Raw genomic sequence first — 24,894 nt, forward strand, 5'->3', positions numbered from 1 at the left:
GAAAGAGCGACAGGATCACTGAGTTACTATTTTCCCCTCAGATCCTGTAAGAGGCAAAGAAGAAGGAGAAAACAGAAACAGCTTAACTCACCAAAAATCAAACCACTGCATTGCCCTCTTAGCCACTGAGTGTTTTGGGATGAAACACCGAAGATTACATCAGTAGAATAAAAGCTCCCTCTGTCATAAGCAGTACATTACTCAGAAAAAAACCCCAAAGCCCCAAAGAAACAAATGAAAAAAAGCCCCACCAAAAAAATGCACAGATTTACCCCAGCATCAGAGGCAGTAGAAGTTAGAACAGGTAGAGGTGTAGAGTATGGGGAGGGGGAGGGAAGAGTTAAAGGCATTATTGCAGCCATTAGAAGGAAAAGTTGTAGCAATACAAGCACTGTAGACTTCTCTCCCCCCCCTCGCACCCCCCCTCCTTCTCTTTCCCCTACTCCTCTCTTCTCAAGCTGGATCAGTGTGTAGGGAGGGCAGTCATCACGCCATCCTGAGCAGCAAGAGCTGACGTTGGACGAAGCTGCCAGGTAGCTGAAAAAAGGCACAGAAGGCAGCTGATACCCACTTTTCAACGGTTTGTGTTTTTTTTTAGTCTGTATCTGGACTTCAAGCAACACAGCGTCTGAGACAGCTCATCTGAACCACACTGTATTGCAATACTAGCTCTTGTCAAAGAAAAAGACTCCACTGAGCAGCAGAATGCTGCCAGTGTCGCAGCTAGGGCTACAATACAGAGCCTTTTTGTAACATTGCACATTTCTTTCTGTTCAGATATTTGAAATACATACATACACTTATATATCAGTTCTTTCTTTTTTGAGGACAACTTTGGCTATTTTTTTTTTATCCTGATGTGACTTCTTCATCTTGGAATGATGGGGATCTTTCTAGCTTATATTGGATTCATTTTCTTTTCAGTTATGTATATTCAACAAGGACTTTCTACCCAAGGTAAGATCACTTATTGTCAACTATGTGTGTGTCTGGTTCGTTATGCTAAAATTGACTGAGAACAGCAGCATTTGGGGGGGGGGGGGGGGGGGGGGGTTGAGAGGAAAGGAAGACAGGGGAAAAGAAGGAAAGCAACAAAAATGTGTAAGAGATAAGAACACCAAGCATCTGTTTTGCATTTAGTTTGGACAGGAAAAATTGTCTGTAAATAGGAAAAGAAGTGAGAAGTTTTCCCAAAGTAGAAATATAAAAGGCTTCCTTTACTTAAATTCAAAGGGGGAAATATCAGACACCTTGCAGAAGTGGAGGTGTGCTGGAGAATGGACATGCAAGTGTTTGGGTTGTGCATGTTGTTACACAGGCATGTTTGCATACCGTAAACACCTATCCATGCATGCATAATTACTGCATTCTTACCAAGTACAGGCTGGCTAAACCTACTGCTTCTCTTAAAATATTGCAGTCTCTTTCTGTGCTGTGCTCCCTATCCTCTCTTATTATCCTGCAATCCTCAGAGTCAGACCTTCATTCCTATTCCGTGGCTATGTGCATTTCTACCACTCTCCCCACACACAAAAAAAAAAAAAAAAAGGAAAAAAACAAAAAAAAAAAAAAAAAACAAACAAAAAAAACCTGATAAAAAGGCAAAATCGACTTCTTTGAATACCTCCCCACCCCCGTCGCCTTCCCCCCTCCCTCTCTGCCGAAAGGCTCGCCTTGCATTTCAAGCAGCCCCGGCGCTGCAGGAGCCGGGTGCTCGGGACCCCGAGGCTGCGGCGCCGCCGTCAGCACCATGGACAGATCGCGCCCGCCGCCCGCTGCCCCCGCCGGGTCCTGCGCTGCTGCCCCCTCCCACCGCCCCCTCCCACCGCCCCCTGCCCCCTGCTCGCCCTCCCCTGCCCGCAGCTCCCCGCGGCTTTGCGCTTGGCCGTGCCACCGGGGGGATGCCGGCAGTATTCCCCTCCGTGTCCCCACGCCGCTCACGCGTACTGACCAGGAGGGGAGAGAAGGAGCAAACTGGGGGGGAAAAAAAAAAAAAAAAAAAAAAAAAAAATCCCAAAACAAACTTACTAGCCCCGAACACACAAAATGCACGGCTCTTCTGACAGTTTAACTCGGTGACTAGAGTGGCTGGCTGGTGGGGGTCAGAGAAAGGGGCACCGTGGAATATAAAGCTAGCAGCTTTGAAAGTATTTGTTGCCAGGCGCAAACGTAAGGAGAAAGAGAAGTAACACTGGTTACCAAATTATCCCACCAATTCCAGGTTGGCTAGGAACACTGTATAAAGAGAGGGGAAGAGGGGAGGAGACAATGAGCAATATTTCTTTTGCATCACATTTCCTTCAGATCATAATATGCTTTAGTCAATCTGTAGCAAATCATAAAAGAAAGCAACACTACAGAGTCTTTCCAAATTTACCTATTCTTGCAACATAGCATTTATTTATTAGATTGTTTGTCTGCAGTCTCCCTCACTAGACTATCATGATGCATTATGTTGCACAATTTTAAAGTGAGTGATAGGAAGGATGAGAAGGAAGTAAAGACTAGGACTTAAAGAATTACTGATGTCATTGGGCAATGTCTATCAGCATTAGCTTTTATACTTCGCAGTGGTAAACTGAAATGGTCAGATCCTATGTGCTGCAGGACTGAGATACAAATATGAAGGTTAGTTCTAGAAAGTGTCTACTGTGACTGAGAAACAGGTGAATTGATTTTTGGTCTGACTATGCAAGCAGAGGTTCTCAGAATCTGAGTAACTAAATCAGGTAAAACCTTTGAATAGGACATTTCACGAGAGATTGCAACACTCACTCAGAAGAGTACCCACAGGTTCCTGTGCCAACAGCTGCTTCAGCTGGCTGTGGAACACTTAACAATTTACAGGTTTACAGCTCAGCCCTACAAAATATAATAAATCAGTCTGATTTTTCCCCCCTCTCCTAAAGCGGTTTTGTACAAAATCCCTCAGTGAGTCTGGTGAAATACTGCATTCTGCCCAAGGGTATTCAGACCTAATTATGTGAAACTTCACCAACTCATGGGAACAAGCAGGGGGATCTATAGCATTTCCCATGAGCAGAATTGCAAGTGTAAAGAGGGTGGATTTGTGCATAAGGGAGGAAAAATTTACTTGGGTGTGAGAAAAAAAAAACAAAACTGGGGAGATAAGGTATGGGGAAAGTCGGGGTGGAAAAAGATTTAAAAAGTGGGAATAAGAAAAGAAAACAGAGAATTTAGAAAGGGAGGTGGGTGGAGGAAACAATAAAAAAACAGACCACAAGAAGCAAACCATAAACTATTAGAAGGTAGCAACATGCTATACATTTGTTTTACAGCAAAATTCACAGAGTTTCCCCGAAATGTCACTGCCACTGAAGGGCAGAATGTGGAGATGTCTTGTGCTTTCCAAAGTGGCTCTACTTCGGTGTACCTTGAAATTCAGTGGTGGTTTCTGCGGGCAGCTGAGGACCAAGAGGCTGGAGCTGAGGTGACAGGCACTCAGGTACTGATCCTCTGCCATGGGTTCCTAAAATCATCTGGAGAATGCTAATGAAAGGATGGGGAGGAAATGGGAAAAGGAAAGAAGGGAAGAGCAGAGGGAAGGATCAGAGAGTGGTTTTGTATCTACATAAAGACTTTATTTTGACTGTGAATAAGAGACCATGAACCTGCAGAGAAAAATGACCACCTCAGGGGTTGGTGCCTTTGGTGCCTGTCCCTTCCACAGTGTAGCTAGGGCTGTTCACAAAGCCACACAGGTTTTCCAAAGTATATTTCCCCACACCACCCCCCCCCCCTTTAAAAATATTATTTATTTATTTATTTTATTGTTGTTTTTCTCTATTTCATTTTCCCTTGGAAAACAGCTGTCAAACTACTCCTTGTGGGAATTTTATATTTCCCATGTGGCAAGATCCTACACGTGCCTTCCAATTTCCAGCAAGCACAGTCTAATTGGCATCCCTAACTCCCTATGCAGCTGCCACAGGAGGGCACACACAGGACGGGGCGGGGAAGGTAGGGGGGGAACCCATGCCCCTAAAGAAGTAAAACCCGAAGATCAGTCAACAGAGTGATTTCATCCTTCTGAGAGGGACAGGAAGAGCCATGTCCACTAGCACTGCCATCCGGGGACGCTCCTCCCTATGGCCGCTGCTGTCTCCTCACCGGGCTCGTCAAAAGACGCCCACGCGAGGCGGGAGGGAGGAGGGTGCGCGGGTCCGCGTCCCTCGGCCGCCTGTGTCGGCTGGCCCCTGTTGTCCTCGGCTGTTCCCCGGCTGTTCCCCTGGCTGTCCCCGGCTGTCCCCGGCGCAGCCCGCAGGTGGCAGGCGCGGCGCGCCGCTCCACGGGATGCGCGGCGGGGCGGGAGCGGGAGCGGGAGCGGGAGCGGGCGCGGGGGCCGGAGACCCACGGCGGCTCCTTTCCCTGCAGGTGGAGCTCCTGCCCGAGCGGGACCTGGACAGCGACGGCACGAAGATCAGCGTAAGTGTCGCCGCAGGGCGCGGGCAGTCCCCGCCGGCCGGGGGTCCCTTCCCCAGACAGGGCTCACCCCACTCCGAGCGCCGAGTCTGTTCCTGCCCCGCATCCCCTCCCCATCCACACCGCTGATTGCGGGTACATGGCAGCCCGCGGCTCTACGGTTGGACTACACGATCTTAGAGGTCTTTTCCGACCTAAATGTTTGTTTCTATAATTCTGTGGCTACTTCCTTGGCGGCCCTGGCAGAGGGTGTCAGGACAGCCTTTCCCCATGCAGCCCCTCACACCCTTGGACATGGAAGCATCGACCAGCATGCTTCCATTGGGAAACCTTGTTCGTACCCTGTGAAGAATTCAGTCTGCACCTATCCTTGCATTTCTTGTTTCCATTTACCCTGGGTAAATGCTGAGTCTGCCTTAGCTCTCCAAAATTGGTTTTAAGGCTGAAATTTGCCCATGAAGCTGCTCTTTTCTTTAGTGGGGTGTGCAACTGTTTAAATGGGTGTTTTCTCAGGTCCATACCTGCTGGCAGAAAGAAAGCTCAGAAGGGCTTTGGACAAAATCTTTCCATTGGGAGTAATCTCAGCTCTTGGCCACTGAGACTCTGTTTTACGAAAGTGAGATTCTGATAGTAGAGTTAGCAATCTGCTGCTTGGAGATTAAACCAGAATCTTATCTCAAAAAAATTATAAAGCTGTGTTGCTCCATTCCCCTTCCAGCTGTTCCCTTCAGAGAGAGGATGGCTTCTACGGCCAACTCATGCCCTGAGTCAGGCACAGCCAGAAGGCTGCTCCTGACCTCAGAATAGGTCAGACCCTCCTCCCTCAGCATCCCAAGAAATATGTGGTGGTGGGATAATGGTGTGGTGCTCACTGCAGTGGAAAGATACAGATACTTAGCAGATACTGCAGCATGAATATTCCTTTTGAGCCCAGAGGGGTTTTCCCTTTCTCTGGCACAATCACTTTGGAAGTGCTTTTTAGCTGCAGACAAGGTTTTATGTACCAGCAAAGCTTAAAACAGCCACAAATAAAGGGGAGCAATTTCTGACAAATCCTTTACTCTGCTGTTTTTGGATGCCTACAAATAACAAGCCAAATAATTGCATCAGGTCAAAGTGCACATAAGTATAGCTGAAGGGAATTTATAAATAAGAACTCAGGTATGCTGTGTTCAATAAAACACATATTCTAGCCATACTTACGTTTCCTGTAATACTTCTCACCATTGACTAGAAACAATTTGTGTCATGGACCATATCTTCAGTTGCATTTGTAGACTGTTTTACAAATGAGGCTTACATGTGGTCCTTGAATGCTATTCCACTAGACATAGGGCTACAGATAATTCATTCCTTATCAATACTGGCTCATTTGAAATCCCTGAAGTAATCCATAAGAACTGAGACACAGTGTAGACTGTAAAGCTTGTCTCATCTTTGAAGTTACAAATCTCTTTCATTATGTGTAATAATTCATGAGATGGTATGTACAATGGTCCTATAAGCTTGCATAAAACACTTATATTTGTAATAAAAAGTCAGCATTAGATGTCTAAATGTACTTTTTACCCACTTTTTACAAGTGTAGCCTGTTTTTGTTTTTTTGAAGGCATACACAGCTCCATTATTACTAATGTAAATTATCATCATGAAGAGAAAAACTAAAGTACATTTTAAAATATTTTTAAATGGTAGATATGTGCTGAAACACACCATTTCTATCTGTTCTAAACAATAAAGCAGCACAAACTGAAAATATGCATATGTGTTGCCTGCAGCAATTTCAAATAAATTTAAATGCAAAAGTCAAAAACAATTCTGTTTTTCACCAGGGCTATGCAGCACTGTTAACTTTGTGGCTCTTGCATAAGAACAAATGAAGGCACAATATGACCTACCAATTCTCTTTCCATTCATATAAATCTTCTTTAATCCTTTTGTTGAACATGAATTGTTCAGTAGAGATGTATTATTACTGAATATGATTTAAATATCTATCCAACACTTTCTGTGCAATTAATATTGCATACATTATCCCTGCAAGTATGTAATCCATACTTTCAGCTCAATTTGCCAAGTATAAATTCAGAGCTGGGTACAACACAATAGGCTATAAAGTCCCATCCAGTACCTTAAAGCAATGACATATTCATGAGTATTGCTCTTCCATTAATCAAGAAGGAAGAATAGGTGCTTTGCCAACACTGGTTACTACAGCAGGCCAAGCTGTCAGAAGCAATATATGGTATAATCCCCAATAACATGTGTCTAGCTTCAATCTTGTGGTTCTCTATTTTTGTGATCTACCATGTATTCATAATCTTGATGTCTCCTTATTGGCTGTCATTGACATGAGACAAAGCAACCTTTGCATCCATGTTTATATTATGGTGGAAGTAAACCAGGTTCAGAAGTTCTTCAAAGTTGAAGATTTGCAACACACTGAGTACCTTTTAACTGGCTTCCTGTGAGGCAACAGATATTAATTCAGGTAGAGAGTAATAGAAAATTAATTAAATATAAATTCTCTAAAGTGATGAACATACAGAAAGGAATCTGTGTTAACTTTTCCTAACGGATCTTAATACCTTTCACATGTTTCTGGATGTAGAATTTTACTCACATGTGTTTTAGTTGTCTGAAATTAAAGTATGTTATGTTGTCCTCAGATATTAGAAATAACTAAAGATAAATCAGGAGTCTTATTTTAGCTGACACATCTTAAAACAATTGTGAATATGTGCTTCTAATAAGTACACAGATAAACAAGATAAAAGAAACAACCTGACACAATATGTCTTGTTATCATTAACAGAAAAAAAAATACCAAAAGTTAAGATGCACTTGAAGGAGACAAACTGAATATAAAATACAGTTTCAATGTAGTGGAGAGTATAATATAATCTAATGAATAGTTATTAATGTAGTTTAAATCTTGGCAAACATTTGCAACAAAATTGTTAAAGCATTAGTTCAGAAACTGAATTATTCAATAATGCCAACTAGCTGGAAAGGTTTAACCAATGAAGTGCAAGGATACTAGGTTTACTTAAGAAACCTCATTAAGAATGTTCACAACCTTAAGCAATTAATTGGAATGACCTTGGTAGTTTGGGATTTTTTTCTGAGCCTAATTTAGATTTCAGAGCAAACCATCTGAGCAGATTTGGAAAAATGATGTCAGGCATCCTCATATATACAATTAGTTATACTCATCCTTAATGTAACGTCCCTGCAGTAAGCACGATCACACCATTGTGTAAAATGGTACTATGCCCATAGAATTTTTCCTAAGAAAGAATAATTCTTGATGATGTGTTTTTCTCTGTTTTTTTTTTCTTTTTTGGTTTTTTTTTTTTCCCCTGGAAAATTCACAGACAGTGAAAGTACAAGGGAATGACATCTCCCACAAGCTGCAGATTTCAAAAGTGAGGAAAAAGGATGAAGGCTTATATGAGTGCAGGGTGACCGATGCCAACTATGGAGACCTTCAGGAATACAAGGCCCAGGCATTTCTCAAAGTCAATGCTAACAGCCACTCTCGGCGAATGCAAGCCTTTGAGGCATCCCCGATGTGGTTGCAAGACATGAAACCTCGTAAAAACGTCTCAGCAGCTGTCCCAAGTAGCATCCACAATTCTGCCAATCAGCGTGTACGTGCCACCTCCAGCCCCGAGGCAGCAGCCAAAATCCCCAAACAAAGTCCACAATCAGGTATGGTAAAGCATTTTGAGCTTTCGTTTGATTGCTTACCATCATGTAAAAGGAAGCTAAACCATAAGGTAACCAGGAATTGTGACTAGGAAGAGTGTGGTGCTCATTTGTTCCTCCTTCTCTTTGGTTCTATTCTTCCTGCTAGCTCTTTACTTCCTAAAATCTGAAGAATAAATTTCCGAGCAGAAGAAGCAAAAAACCTTAAACTTCTATGTGTGGATCTTGTCTCTACCAGTTTTACCCACCTAAGGCTAGCTCTCAATTCAAAGCCTAGTTTTCCCTGTAGTGTATGTAGAGAGACAGGGGCAAGTTAGTGAATGACTCATCTCATTTTAAGATGTCTATGCATGAAAAATTAAATAAAACACTCATCCAGATGTGTTTCTTTCTAAGTTATTTTACACCAGTCACCTAACTTATATCTTCAACATTTCTTAAAATTAATCTTCTTTCACTGTCAATTCTATTTCCATAAGGAATTTTACTTCTAAATCTAAGCTGACCTCAGGGGTGTGCCAGAAAACGTGTGTTTGTCATCTTCAGATGATTGATCACTGGCTTTAAATCAAAGGTTAAAATGGCAGTGCCTCCATTGTCTGTCATGTAGAAATTAACATTTTGTACATTTTGTTGAGGGGATTTTGTTCAGCACTGCATACATAACCTTTAATCAATATCAGTCTTCATTTTCTACATTGATACCATAAAATTTACAATTATGCAAGGGTACATGAATATACAGGAGGTGCAGTTCTATATAATGGCAAAAGAGAAATGGACAAGATAAAGAAACAGATGTTATAAATTATTAAATATCCTCTGGAAACCAAATTGTGCAAGTTTAGGGGTTTCTGAATTACTTCTATTTACACCAAGGGCCAATGTAAGGCACAAAATCACAACCTACCTTAAAATATGTAATGGAAGCTAATTAACTCTGATGCATCATTTTTCTGCTAGTGTGTTGTTAAATCAAAAACCTGAATACAAAAAATTTCATAGCACACCTACTGTGAAATCAGTTACAGGCAGGAAGTTAGACTTTTTTATAAGGAAAATGCAATTCCTTACAGATTGGAACAATACAATTATTCATATAAAAATTCTTATTACTGTTAAAAAAGGTGATGCATATACTATCACTATTTTACCTCTGTATGCACTTTTAAAAATTTATGTAATTTACATTCAGTTTTCTTTCCCTGAAATGGAGCCACTTTCATTTTTAAGCTCTTCCAAAAATATCTAAGTTGTGAGAAGGAAAAAAATATTTCACTTGATTTAAAATTACCATTCTACCATGCTTTCCTTTCAGATAAACTCATGTACTTCTTCTTTTTGATTGGACTCATACAGGGAAAACTCTGCTTTATATTCCATCCTATGTGAAATTAATTAAAATAGTCAGAGGTTTATGAAATATGTAGCAACAGACTATACTGCATTGCGGCCAAAGTGTGCACAAAACAGCTAATCCACTAAATTATTTGGGATATATAATGTGCTCTATAGTATCATTCATGTCCTGTCCAAGCAATGTTTTGGCTGATTACTGGACATTTCTTGTTTGCAATCTTGTAGGTTATTACATGGAGAGGTCCCCATTAAAAAACAAACAAAAAAAATCTTTAATTTTTTTATTTGAGCAAGGATTAATTCGGATCAAGTACAGACTATCCTAATAAAAACTAATTTAAAAACTGAACAGAAAAAATATAATTTAGTTTATTATTTCATTTTTATGACAAAGCACAGACAAATGCTGCATTCATCAGAGATGTGATCTATCTACTGAAGAAATAAAAGTGTACGAGAAATCACTCATATGCTTAACTTCAATATAATGGTCACTTGCTACACAAATGATTTGGGGTATTTTTGTCATCAGAATTTAAATATTAGTTCAACAGTTGAGAAATAAGATTTGCTTTCCTTTTCGTGAGAATATCTTGGCCTTCCAAATGTGGTGAGATTTGGATTTTCATTTTGTTTTATAGTTGTTCTACAGTAATCGAAATATCCACAGGAGCAAAAGGAAGCGGGGAGTTTTAGTTTTATCTCACTTAGAGGAGCGACTTCAGCTGAGGGAAGGGCTGTGTCAGTTGTGAGACATATTTCCTTTCCTCTGCTCAAAGAAAGCAGAAATGAGGTGTCATAGATGTTAACAGTCTATCTTTTTATGATGCAGAATCAACTGAAACTCCTTTCTTTATAAAATGAGAAAGTCTTCCCCTGTTTATCATCATGGGAACCATATTTATGCATGCACAAGACTGCTTTGTGATTGCATTATATGTAAGCAATGTATCCATCCAGCCTAGAACCTAGAAGCATGTTTGAATACAAATGTATCATAACTGAGTACATATTTGTACTTGAAAGAGGTACAGGCTGTGATGTTTGTTCATGTTGAGTAAAACATTGACTTCAGCACTACTGCTTGAAGATAAAAGTACTGTTAACCCTAAGTAATTGTATCAAATACTCTCAGCATGGAGAGCTGGCATGTAGTTATTGACAAACAATAAATTTTACTGCCATGCTCACAAATTATTGTGAAATACATGTACGACAACGAGAAACATGACACTGTGGAATTATAGGGAATTCTGTATTCAGCTACTGCTGAAGAACTCAGCTACTAATATATGAAAAATTGACTCTGATTATATGAATATTTTGTCCCCAAAATTTATTTTTAAAAGGTGGATAACACTCTGCTTCTTCTATTCTGAAGTGCATTGCAGAATTTTGTTTATTTCTTAAAAAGAGATATTTACTATGTAGCTCTATAAAAACATTTTACAGTCACTACCATTTTAAAACATCAGCATTTCCCAACTGAAGTGATATTTCTGCTATTCTCTTACTTTGCTCAAAAGTAAGAATATCTGTGATAACTGTCAGGGAGCTATATAGTCACAGCTGACAAACTAAAGTGCTATGAAGCCCATTCAGTATTTTACACTACTCTGAAAAATATTACTTGTGTATAAAAAAAAAATATTTATTACTGTAAGCATAATGGAGATTCAATACAGGAAGAAATAGCTAATGAGAACATCTCCCACAGAGAGTCTTCACATAATATACTAAGAAGCACTAACTAACTATCTCAAAGTCAAAAAAATCAGGAAAACAAAAGTCAAAGCCAACATGGCCTGACCCTTTCATTTCGTAGTTATGGGCTGCAGCAAATGAGGAAACCCATCACAGCTTAATAGGAATCTTAGTACTTGGCCAGAGTAATCTGCATACATCCAAAAAATGCCTTATTCTGGTGAAGTGACAGACATTATTTTTTACTGAATAATTCATAACAACCTATCTTAGTCCAAAGTTAACAGTACAGTTATGACAAAGCTTTTAAATTCTAAAGAATTAAAGGGGTCCAAGAGCTAAAATGAATGCAGGTGAAAGGAACTAAATAATCCCCAAGCTGCAGCAAATTTCATTGTTTCATGGATACAAATCTAAGATAACTCTGCTGCCTGAATTCAAATCACTCAACATTTATAGCAACAAAACCAGCTGAGGAATTTGTTGTGCTGAGAATATCCCCCAAGCTCTTCCTGTTCTGCCAAAGCTCTGTTAAAGCACTCAAAGCCATTAGTTGCTTTTCAGAGTCAAGATCAGTCTCAGAGAATTACAAATGAAAGAGTGACAATTAGGTCAATTTTCTGCCTGCTTATATACAGACTGTGCACATTTCTAGCAACTTTTTGTTCTTTCATGAAGTAACAGATTCATCTATTAAGCTATCTACATGCCAAAACTTTCTGTGATGATGGCAGAGTTCCAATGTGTGACTTGAAAATGAACTCAAAGGAGAAGGTGGTACTTACCTAGGCAGAATGACCTGGATTCTTGGCATCATAAATCACACAGAGAAGCTTATCATCAAAGAAATGCAAAGAAAACCCAAGATAATTTTTTTTCTTCAGTCTTTTCATACTGATAAATTGAGGACATTACTTCCTGTCTCCATTTTTATCTAGAGAATCTAGGTAACTTTTGTCATCAACCTATTTTAAGCAATAATTTTATGTCCAGCTTGGAATCTTTTAGGATATAAACCAGTTCCCATGTTGTGTTATTTTTATTCTTTTTAATTTATGTTCCATCTCTTTCTCAATGTAAGGGAACAAAATGTCTGCACTAGTCTCCACCACGGTGACAGCCACCATTAATGCTTTCTGTCCTAAAAGAATCTTTGGCTTTCATAGTTACTGTTTGAGAAACTAAATACCCATAAGGTTGGGAGGCACCAACCATTACTGTGATCGTGGCAGAGCAAAGTCACGTTTCCTTCAGACTTCATGAAAGCAAAAGCCCAAGAATGGTTTTGTTCTTCTTGGTCTGAACCTTATTCAGCTGTTCTCAGAAATACTTGCAAAAACACTATTTCAATTTACACCTGTATACATTGCAACCTCTGTTTTTACTTCAAATATACACTCAGAATCCCTCTTCATGAGAAGATGCTGCTATACTTTTAGCTTCTCAAAATAATGGTATCAATTCAAACCATGTTAGTTGATGCAGCCCTAATAACTAGTTAGCTCTTGACCTTGAAACTGTAAAAACTTCTTAGAAGTGCTAATATGCTCCGAATAAATTCATTGACAAAACAACGCCTTTACACCAGCTCAACCTCCCCTCTTTGTTTTTTTAAGGCCAGGATTTCCAACACAAAATCAACTCAATAATGCCTTATGTTTCTTCTAAAAACCCACTTCTTAATTTCTTACATGTGCATACTTATTGATAGAACAAAATGCATACAAGTACTTAAAATCCTATTCCTAGTGCTTAGTTTACCTGGATCCAGAAACAAACTCTTCTTGTTGTATCTGCAGTTCTAACTCCTGTCACAAGCATGACATTATCTACTTTTGCAACCATCCCTCATTGCTGTGCCAATCACTGATGGTATACCATTGCCAATTTCTATTCATTTCTATCCCTCTTATAAAAGCACAGGTTGAAGAATTAAGAAGAGAAAACAATCACCAGCCAGTACTTGCTCCTTTTTCTTGTTCTACAAGTTTGAGCAGTTGTGCAATCCCACATGCCCATACCAGACTGATTACTTGGGTATGCTTTGTTACAAACACATTCTTTCTGAAATCAGAGATATTATTTCCAACCTTATTTATGCCCATGGTTAAACACTAATAGTAAATCACAAGAAAAAATAATTGTCTTCTGAAATTTCTTGAGACAATAATGCAATCTGTTGCTAAATATGTGATAGCATCACTGTAAATCATATTTCTGTAAAAATGATGGTATTTGGATGCTGAATTAGTTATTTTTCTCTTATGAAGCCTGTCATGAAACAGTGAGAACAGACGCAGTTGAAACTAAATGTACAAAGAAAATAATTCTGCCCTTTATCAATCTGCACTGCAGTTTATATAATGCACATGTACTGAGATCTTTCCTGTTCTTCTAGTAACATTGCCAGTGTGTTTCACTGTCTATCATTGCTACGTATACACTTAATCATATGCCTTCCTTTCTTTTATCTGCTTAAAAATAAACCTTTTAGACTAACCTGACATTTAGAACAAAATTCACATATAAGGGTCTGTTAGGAAACTGCTCAAGAGCTCCCACAGTAGCAGAATCACAGTAGTTCTGTTCTACATACCTGTTACAACTTCCTTTGGTAAATACCACTAGAAAGATTGCAGGTGGACATACAATCAGTAAACAAAGAGAAGAAAATGAAGAAGAGAAAAAAAATGGTGGGGGGAAGCTGTGTATGATTTGTTTGTCAGCTCACTCAAATTGCTTTTCATTGCTTCACAATCAGACAGATTGCACTGGGTCATCAGAGATTGCAGCATATGTGACAGGGCCTGCTCTTGAAATAACTGATGGGATTTCCTTGCTTCAGAACACAACCCATTTGTTACTTGACAGATATACAGCAAAGCAGAGGATATTTTCACTTTTTTTGGATGAGAAGCAGGAAGTTTTCCATCTATGGTGCCTTACTTAATTATGAAAATCCTTTGCATTATATGAAATGAAAAAAATGGGTGCAATTATCTGCTGGTTGGAATGGATACAACTCTGCTGAAGTCTAAAGGATGCCATTCATCTAAAATAGAAAAATTGGCTAAAGGATGAGGATGAAGATGAATTCTCTTCTACTCGTAATTTGAAAATGAATTATAAGAAGAACTGAAGCTTTGCCCTGCTTGTGCCACCTGAAAAAGTTCCGGACAGTGAAGGTTTCTGGGAACTGAATGAAGAGAAGGAAAAGAGCAGAAAACTGCTCTTTTCAGCTGACAGATTCAGCAGAAGAGGACATACTTGATCATGGGTTTTGTTGCTTCATTTTTTTTTCTGTATGCTTTTTCGTCACCTTTGATCAACTTTTTTCTAGTGTTTCTCTTTGAAACTTTAGCCTAGACTAGCTAGAAAGCTCAACAATTTTGGTATCTTCTTATTCCCTAGAGAGGGATTTTATATTTGATTAAATCATTTAAAAGCCTCAAAGATATTCCAGAGACTGTTACTATATTTACGCTACAGTAATGATCAATTAATTCTTCTTTGTTCATGATAAAGCTGGATGGTATTTGATGAGCAGCTAATGATCTTGCTGCCTACCTTGAGAAGAGAAGACTCTACTCCAAATTCAATTTTACCCTATCATAAGGAAGTTGCCACTGTACATTTTGGCAGTGCAAATTGTTATCCTGTCTGTGTGTGGGTGTTCTAGTCAGATCCATCTCACTGAAGTTTGCTCCCCCACCTACTCACGAATGCTACTATCTTGGAAAAAAACTGCCTAATTTTCTGTGAATAAAAGTGTGAAAGTTAGTTGCACAGCCTGATTTACAGTGCTTCAAACATTCAATCTGTGTGTTCATCAACCAACAAAAATACAAAGAAAAAATCTGGGTGCTACTTCTGCTGCCATTCCTATTTCTACTGCTGTGATTACCTCAGCTGCTGTTGTTTCCTGTGACACTGACCGAGGATTTTGACCATCAAATCACAACCACAGGGCTATAAGGATTATAAAAATGACTTCAACAAGACTACAGAAAATGGTGTATCCATCTCTCCAGTTCATTGTGTTAAAGAAAGAGTTGAAAAAAACAAGGTATTTTGTGAAGGAGTAAAAATAAATCAATTATGAAGCCAAGAACTAGCACTAAGTCTCACAGGGCACATTTAGAGGGTGCAAGGCCCATTAGTAGAATTATATCTTTAGATAATATGACTACATTGGTTTGTGCCTGTCTGAAATACTGACAAAATAACAGGTCAATTACCTATTTTGTACTTTTCTGAATTATTACCGCACATCCAATATCTACTATGCAGTGACCATCTTTTACCTAAAGTGTCTTTGAATACTATTTAATGATATTTCATGGTTATGATTGATTCCACATTTCAGATGTATTTGGCACAAACACTTAGAGCTTTGTTCTCACAATCCACCATTTTCAAACTAGAGTGCTGTGGTTGTAGGGGTGATTTTTTAAATTTTTATTTGCTTTTTTATTTTTTTTTTAATTGAGAAACAGAAATAACAAGGGTGAAGACTTTGGATTATGAACACTGATTTATCTCTAGCAGTTTAAAATGTTGTCACACAAAGTATTCATCTTGCTCCAATCGGAAGTTACTGCCCCAAATCTGGATGGAGTAAATAGGTGTCTGCTGCTCAGCTTTCCTAGTCACAGTATCAAGCCTCTATACTGGCATAAAGGCATCTATGACAATGGATAAACTAAAACAGAGATAGGTGAGATAGGTGAAGAGATAGCATGGGGTTTGCTTATATTACTTCTACTATTGGGGATTAATTTCCATAAGAGGGGGAGGCAGAGAGGTGGAGGCACTATCATCTTAAACTGCTCCAGTTAAACCCATTAAAAACTTGTGAGTCATAGCTCTTAGACAGAGGCACCTTCTGTTAGTCAGAGACATTGTTCTGATCTCTATAACAACTGCATTATTCACCAGGAAAATAAAGGATAAGTGGAATGGTCCCTGCTTCAAAACACTTACCATCTAGGAATCAGGCAGAAGAAAACACACATCCAGAGGAAATCTAGCTGAATTCCATGAAAATAGCTCTTACATAAATGATATAAAGAGAAGGAGACTGGCTTGACTGTATGTCAAACATATGCCTAAGTGTCAAGTGTGAAAATTGAGAAAAGGTGGACTACATGTCACATATTGAAATATTTTTAAAAATAAAAAAATTTAGTCTGTATTACAATCCTATTTTTATATGTTTTTAATGACAGTGCTGTTGAATATGATAGTGTAATATGAAGTATCACCCACTTAAATTTTCTTTCCAATAGATGAAAGAATTAATGAGCTACAAAAAGCAAAGGGGCATAAAGACAAGTGCAATTTTCTTTTTCTTCAAATAAAAGTCCTGTTGTAACTTTATGGTATCTTTCAAAAATGACTCCATTTACTATTTAATTAAATGTGGAGTATATCAAATATACACACATTTATATACACATTACAAAAATGCTGAGCAGTTTGTGTTGGAGTCATGATTAGTTACAACAGCACAAGCTGGCTACTAAAAAAGGAGTCAGTTCAAGCATTTTTTTAACAGCTTAAATTCCACCTTCATTCGGTATAGAGCATATGAACGTATAGGAAGAAGATGAGTTACCACGGAAGAGTCAGAAAAAAAAAAAACCCTGCATTTGCTTTAGAATCAGCCATTTCATACAGATAGATACACATGCACCAGTTTATTTTTCTGTCACACTTTAAAAAGGCCTAAGATATTTTTTATCCATCATTTTGAGAGATAGGTTGAAAGAGAAGAATGAGAGGGAAAAGTGGCCAGTGCTGATAAGAGCAGTCAAAAAAACTACTGCCAGTTGTTCTGAAACAATACCAATTATCAGTTGTACTTGGTTAAGCTTGCACCCCTCACCCTCAGCTTTGAACTACTGCAATAGGCATTGTTTCATGGACTGCATCTCACACAAGTTTTATTTAGATAGCTAACACTGGTATTTCAGGGACTATAAGCAAACACCTCTTTTAGCAAACATTTCCCCAAAAAGTACTCTCTCTTTGAAATAGAAACAGCTGAAGTCAATGCATTACTTACACATGTGAAAAGATTTTAAAACTTTTCAAGTCCAAACACTAGCTAAAAAAAGGAAGAGAAACAGGATATCTGCTACAAGTGGCTGGTGTCTGGACATTTATGACTGTAGGCAGAATGTCGTTTTCCTGAGAAAGTCAGGGAAGGTGGAGAAATTGGCTAAGTACAAGTCAAGTACACTATCCAGTTAATCTTTCTGAAAAGGCTGTGTTCAGACTCCACAGTCGCTTTTGGCTGTTTTAATCAGAAAATACAAACATCTATAAACGTTGATGAGCTGCCCATTTTAATTATAAGTTTAAGGATCTCACACCTGCCTCCTGTGTGTTCAAGGCAAAAGGATGGCAGAGTTGAATCATTTTGGTGATCTCGTTTTCATCTTTGAGAATGACATTAGAGATTCTCTTAGCTTCTTCACAGTGCAAGATAGCCGAATTAGGAAGCCTGACTCTACTCATGAGGTTTAAGAATGAGATATGAACAAGAGCACTTTTTAAAGAATTAAACAGGGAATGATGACTCTCAGATATGTTCTAGTAGAAAAACAAAAATGACAAGGATTGAATGTTTCTCTAGGTAGGAGTTAATGTCAGGAATTATGTAGAAAGCAATCTGAATGTAAAATCCCAGGTTATTCCACACCAGTATACCCTTAATTCTACTTCTGTCCATCTTGGCATTGTGAAAATGAAGAAGTTATTCAAAGTCCCACTCCTTTTTCTTTCTCCTTTCCTTTACTGCTGTCTGTTGTCCTTTTATAGTTTTACTATAGCTTGTTCTGGACCACTGCCTGAAACCAAGTATCATTTTTCCTACATGCCACCAGTATTTGAAGTCTCCTCTATTTTTTTCTCTTCCAAGTATTTCTATCTCAAGTTTGCATTAGAACATGACCTGAGGTGTACCTGGCATCAAGGTAAAGGCTGTGACCTGCCTTAGCCCACAAGGGCTCCAGAAGTTATTGTGGCTCAGATTTCTGGAAGAGCTCTCTCCTCTGTTTAGGGTTGGAAAGTTGTAACTTTTTTTGCCCCATTGCAAGACTGAACACCTCTGTGTGCCTTATCTAGCAAAAGCTAAGGATTAAGCATCCATCTAGAATCCCAACTCTTTCTCATCTCCTCTTCTGGGTATCACTAACAGAAAAGGAAAAGACATCAGATGAACAGAGCTACATGCTAAATGCAAAGTCTAAGCAGAGTTCAGGGAAATTAAATATATAACCTGTTCTAAATTTCTGCTGGTGTGTGAGACAAATTCATTTGCCCTCTGCAGTTTGTGATGAGCAAATCACACTATTTTAAGCTGAATACTGTGCAACCAATGGAGAAAGATGCAATAAAAGCCTAAGCAGAAGGGTCTTCATTGAATATGAATGACACTGCTCATCTTCATTCAGTCATTCAGTTCCCCAAAATCACAGATGACTGAGCTCTAAAACACAGTTGAGAAGTCATTCCTCCAAAGAGTGAAAGGGGGACTTTGCACATGTGGAAAAGAAAATTTCTTCCTGTGTGTGGGTATATTTATCCCATCACTACAGAAGATATAAACACAATTGATATTTATGCAATTCAGAGAAATAAGAATGATAACAATTGGTAGACCAGAGGGGAAGAATCAATTTATTGAAAACTTGTGTGAGACATATTAAAATAAAACTTGAAATAAAATCACCCATAATTGGTTTTACCTAAATTTATGGAAATAAAACTGAGAATATCCTCCAAGTAATCGTATGGTTAATTTATGTCCCCAGTAAAATAAAGGCAGGTATCACATGAACTTTTACTTACTTTACATGGAAATAATGCAAAATTATGATTTTGTGTGGTTTCCACTGAGGCTGACAAGAAGAGTATTTAAAATCTGACAGTATAAAGAAAAGCTAAATGTTGCAAAACCAGGCCTTTAAAGATGGAACCATCATAGCAAGCACAGCCCAAATATATGTGTCTGAAATATATATATATCGATATTTTGGCCTATTGAAATAAGTACAGAGAATCTGGGATGAACTTTTGTGTGACTGGCTGTGTTTCTCCTGTATTGGTCAGCACAAAGGCAGGACTCTACTGAGGCATTACTCTTTCCTGTGATCAGTGGGTTACTACTTAAAGGAAACTCAAGGATACCCTAACTAGATCTATATGTTTAGTAAAGTACTAAAGAAATGCTGTTGAATTTTCAAATTCCTTCTGTTATTTGCATGAGAATGCACTGTGCATTGTACAAAAAACTGTACAATTTTCAGAGGTTCTGACAGGTATTGAGGTTCTGAATGCTGGATGCTATACATCCCAGAGAAATCCTAAACCTTAGCACGAGGAATGCCAGACTTGCTAAACTTCAGTTCTAGCAGATGTAAACTATTTTAGAGCCAGGGTTGTTTACCATGTAAGCTACTCGTAAAAACAGAGGATGCTAAAATTTTAGCTCCTGAGGCAGCTGTTTTGTTCACAATTCAGTGTTTCATCCAGTTGGGGAAAAAAATGGGCAAAATGAATCAACCATCCCCTGCTTGTGTCCCCAAATCCCATGTATCAGACACAAATTTTGTCTGATCAATATCTTAGTGAAGGCAAGGGATCATGCCTGATTGCATTGAGGCATGGAATGAGTAACTACCTTTTTTGACCAACTGCATTTTACTAAGAATTTATAACTTGTGGTGGCTTTATTTTATACTTAGATGCTCTAAAATTAATTTCATTAACAGAGCAAAAATTTATGTTTAGCTGTGGGATTCATGCACCATGAGCCTTGAAATACAAGCATTTGTGACAGAGACTTCTTTTTTTACTTTAAACACTAGGGTCACAATTACTTATCACTATTCCTTTTCTTTGTGCTCCTAACATATAAGTAAATCATAAATTTGAAGAAAACACAGTTTCAAGTACTTTAGTGGCATGAACTAATTGTTCTTGCTGTTGCACAAAAACTTGTCGCATGCCTCTGGCAATATAGCATTTGTTTACAGGAGAAAGCTAAATATGTCAGGGACATTTGCCTTTTTGGATATATGTTAGGAGGAGGAAATAAAAGACAACTAATGGGGATTTACATATTCACAAGAAGAATTTAACTGGATCCCCGTGGCTGTCAGGCAAAACTGTGAGAGTGGTGAGAATGTCAGACCCACACATCAAGTGGAGTTGAACTAATAATGTAGAAATAATACACACATACATTACATGACAGCTCTTCTGCGTGACTGTCTTTGAGGATTACATAATTGCAGTCCAGCTTTACCCAGTACTGTTGACCTGCAATGAAATTTCTTTTAGGTTTCATTATGTTAATTAGAAAATAATGCTTGAAATGGTGGGATAATGCGTAATCAGTTTAACAAATCCACAGCCAGATAGACAACTTACATTAACATGGTCACAGTTCAGATGATACTATTCAAGTCCTAGTGAGAATGGTAGCATGAAAATACACCTGCATGGAAGTCTGAATTTGGATACAGTGGAATCGAGTCTCTGATTTAAGCACCCTTTCACTTCCAGGTTCTAAGTCAAAATAGAAATTTATGTATACATTTTGTCATTTTTTTAAGATGAAATATAAAATAATAAAATATGAGCAAAAAAATGACAGAACAAAAAAAAAAAGAAAAATATGAAAAAGCTGCCTTCTACTTTACTATGTTCTTGCTCTACCTTTGCAGCTTTCATTCTTGCAAAATCTAAAGAAATAATTAGGCTTATGAAAGAAAAAATAAAATTCTTTATTCTCTGGAAAATAAAAATGAAACCTGAGTATACAAAAACTGTATTTAATAAAGTATAATGGAAGAGATGAGAGCACCTAATATCCATATACGTCACTGTATATTGCAAGTCAATTTTATGTGAGTGGATATATGACTGAAAATTTCTCTGTTTGGATTGATCAGCATTTTGGAAGCTATTAAATCAGATTAAGGTCTAATAACCCATTCCCAAAACCTTGCAGAGGACTCTGTCTATTACAGTTTCGTCCAACAATCCAAATAGCCCCTTTCTTCACATAGAAACTGGAATTGTTTTAGTTGCTATTTCCCCTAATTTTTTTTCCAATATGTTTAGAATTGCTTTATCTTGCATTTACTGCATGTACTCTAATCTAAACCTCCTGCAATATAAACAAACTTGCTGTTTAGAGAAGAACATGGCTGTAGAACATGTGAAATTAATTGGAGGGAAGTAATGATTTAGGCAGAAACTGAACATTATAAATTAAAATGTTATGTATGTGCATTATATATTGCCCACTAATTTAGGGATCTCCAGATTGCTTTATTGAAAAAAACAAAATGAAAACAAAAATCAGCGAATATTTGGTCTGCAAAGATGGTGCTGCTTTTCCCACTGTGGCTTATTTTGAATTAAACTTTTTTTATATCATGCTTTTTCTCTTCTGCACATTCCAGCTTTAAAATTCTCAATTGTACAATAATTAATTGTTATAGAAACTCTTTTGAAGTACATTCATGAGATTCTTTGAAGTTCCATTATATGTATTTTGTGCAGGTGAAGTGTATCTGCAAAGACCTCTTTAGAGTTGTATTGAGACATATTTCCTTGGTTCACTCGAAAAGGAAAAATATTGAATGGAATAAGACAAGTAAAAAAAAACAATACATCAGGAAATTATCTGACACTAACAAAGATTCTAAGTAAGTTTTGCTAACCTTGTTAGGGAAAGAAAAGCCTTAATAAAAATCTGTCAAGTGACAGGTTTTGCAGAGAGAGAAAACAAAGTTATGCTGCAGTAAAACCAAAACCAGAAACTGAACTCTTAGGTTCAAGATCATTAATACTATCTGTATTTGTGTATTTTTCTGTGTACAACACACAGGAAAAAAGTTGCAGCAAATTTGCTTGTGCATTTGTTTGTTTGTAGTACAGAACAAGGGTCCTGAGGAGCACCACAAACTCTGGCAGTGTAGCACAAGTAATGCCACCAGATGGGCAAGAGAACAGTAGGCTTCCCACTCGTGTCTTCTTCGGGTAGAAATTAAGCTCAGCGTTCCCTTGGATTTCTCTTGGAAAGATTTTAGTAATGTCTTTGAGACAAGTTTTCCTTTAAAAGTTAATATTTATTTAGCAATTCAGTTCACACATGTGTGATTGAAATATCACTATTGCTTAGAAGGTCTTGTGTATGTGGCAGAGGACTAAGAGTGTTTTATGGCAACCAATACATACGTAACATCTCACAATGTGTATTTACCAAAGAAAGCAGTGTTTATCTGAAATTTGTGGTTTAGTTTAAACCCTGTTTCAAGAAGGAAAAAAATACTAAAGACAGGGACAGAAATACCTCTTGCTTCACTTATAGTTAGATACAGAGAATGATGTTGTTCCTGAAAACTTTAAAAAAACAAGCACTTGCCTGGATTTCTTTTTGCTTTCATTGTATATATTCCTTATGATAAGATAGATGTGCTTTCAGGGGCTGCAATGAAATCCATAATTTAGTTTAATATTAAGTTCTTTACTAAAGTATCTAATACATGATTAATAGATTAAAAAACAAGCAAACAACCATTTATTACGAGACTATCATTATAATGGATTGATTATGACACCATTGTTACCCTAAGACTGATGCCTCTAACCATCAATAATATTTATCCTTTTAAAATATACAACACAGATATAAAATCTATTAATCATGGATTAACCTGCTATAATCTGAACTTTTACTTACAGTGCTACCAAATTACATTTATAGTTTTGACCTCAAGCAATTAGTTTAAAATTCTGAATGTAATTCTAGATGATACCGTGAGTTATCAAGCATTGAGACTTGCCATGTAAGACAACTACATACCCATGCCCCTGGTGTGTGAGCATTTCAATTTAATCAGTCTAGCCCTGAATGCTTTTATTCTGCTAGCATACTAAATATAAAGTCATGGTTTTAGAAATAATTATGTGGACCATTGTTTTCATAGCTTTTCAAAAAAGAAAATAGAGTCTGGGATAATATGATTTCTCAAAAATTAGTAGTCCATACCTTTTGGCAGTCTATTTCCCTCCTGTAAATAGCACAGCCATTTGCCTGTATCTCCTTTGGTTTACAAGAAAACACTCTTTAGCCACTAGATGACTTTTTGTTAGCAGTTAATGATGTGATGCTGGAAATGCTTTTGTAAAGAACACTGAGGTGGAAGGTGTTTGGCTTTGTTCCTCACGGTTTATGGTTTCATTGGGTAATGTTGTTTAAAAAGGCAGACAAGGGAAAAAAAAAAGCAAATCAAAACAAAAAACCCTCCCTGGGACTGAAATACTTTGTATGTGTTGTTATTTGCAGTGCATGCCAAGACATTCATGGGCACCAGAGCCAACCTGGCGAGCTAATTAAATAAATAAATGTATATGTTTAAAACAGCCTTATAAGGAGCATTGGAAATCTGCAAGATGAGCGAATATCTTATAACTTCTTCCGCAGGTGCGAGGATAGCTACAAGCCATGGACTTTCTGTCCTGCTTCTTGTTTGTGGCTTTGTGAAGGGTGCTTTGCTTTAATCTAAAAGTGCTGACTTTTTCCAATATCACTTTCTCTTCTTAAAGCAAAGAGCAAATCGCCTGTAAAATCCACGGAGCGGACAGCAAAGTTGACCCTAACCTCCAACCACCACTCTGCACCCAATGTACTCTAAATCTCTACACAAGGAGCACCTTCTTCAGGAAGTACAAACAAAATTACTAAATAAATAAAATAAATAAAATAAATATAAAAAGAAGAGGATACCACATGTTTTCTTGATATACCTTATTTTCTTTGGCGTATCACTGATATTTTATTTTAAGAGAACTGTTGTGTTGTAATCAAACGTTTTGTAACAGCAAGACCTAGTTTCCTTTTCTTTCGGCAAGGAGAAGCCTCATACTTGACTTCTCAGGGGTTGGCCTGCAAGTCCTCAGTATTGCAGAATTAACTATGGATGACATTTGGTTTCCTACGCTGAAAGAACCATTCCAGCCTGGAAGCAAAAAGAGGCCAAATAATGAAACAAACCATAGAGATTTAACATAAATAGAATACACACAGATTTTATCAAAAAAGCCTTTTTTTATTTTTTTTTAATTTTTTTTAATGAAGAATAGAGAGAAGAAAATATATTCTGCAAAGGAGTTCAGCAGACTAGGGAACATTGTTTCTGAAAAACATATGAGGATATTTTTCTTTTGAGTTTTTTATTTTTACTTTTGAATACATTATTCTTTTCCCCCTTTGGGGTTTTTTCCCTGTCTTTCTGTTTGTTTCTTGTTCAATGGTGGCAAGTACCAACTTAGGCCAACCCCTGATGACTATGTGGAGGTTTATATATATACATCCTTTTTTTTGTGTGTGCGTTCTATATTTCAGTGTGTTTTCTCTAATTTTGCAACTCCTGTATATGCAAAACTAACTTAAATTCTGTAAATTGCTTACAGTCTGTGTGATATAACTTCAGAGTAGACATACTTTGGTCCTCATGCAAGTCGGTTTTTAATATTATCTATATGTCGTGCCACCAAGAAACATCTTTATTTCCTTTTTTGACAAAACACCACTTTTTAGTTTGTAATTCAGTAATGTGTGGATTTTGTAATGCATATCTTCACTTTTGACTG

General features: G+C 37.7%; 1 protein-coding gene across 2 annotated transcripts; it reads left to right on the plus strand.

The window, feature by feature from the left end:
- Positions 1–878: 878 nt before the first annotated feature.
- On the plus strand, positions 879–23,936 carry VSTM2A (V-set and transmembrane domain containing 2A). Of its 2 annotated transcripts, none has more exons than XM_062500042.1 (5): positions 879–957; positions 3,300–3,466; positions 4,396–4,446; positions 7,821–8,157; positions 23,848–23,936. In XM_062500042.1, the coding sequence occupies exons 1-5, from the start codon at positions 879–881 to the stop codon at positions 23,934–23,936; spliced, it is 723 nt and encodes a 240-aa protein (XP_062356026.1). The 2 variants fall into 2 exon arrangements, with proteins under 2 accessions (XP_062356026.1, XP_062356035.1); XM_062500051.1 differs by lacking the exon at positions 23,848–23,936 and adding an exon at positions 23,726–23,802.
- Positions 23,937–24,894: the final 958 nt, after the last annotated feature.

The sequence above is a fragment of the Cinclus cinclus genome, chromosome 1 (assembly GCF_963662255.1).
Source record: "Cinclus cinclus chromosome 1, bCinCin1.1, whole genome shotgun sequence".
NCBI lineage: Eukaryota > Metazoa > Chordata > Aves > Passeriformes > Cinclidae > Cinclus > Cinclus cinclus.

Bases quoted from the DNA above. Each gene is read 5' to 3' on its own strand.
- VSTM2A (XM_062500042.1), top strand. From the start codon at position 879: ATGATGGGGATCTTTCTAGCTTATATTGGATTCATTTTCTTTTCAGTT. The intron at 3,467-4,395 runs GTACTGATCCTC...CTTTCCCTGCAG, and splicing joins CTGAGGTGACAGGCACTCAG to GTGGAGCTCCTGCCCGAGCG. The intron at 8,158-23,847 runs GTATGGTAAAGC...CTCTTCTTAAAG, and splicing joins CAAACAAAGTCCACAATCAG to CAAAGAGCAAATCGCCTGTA.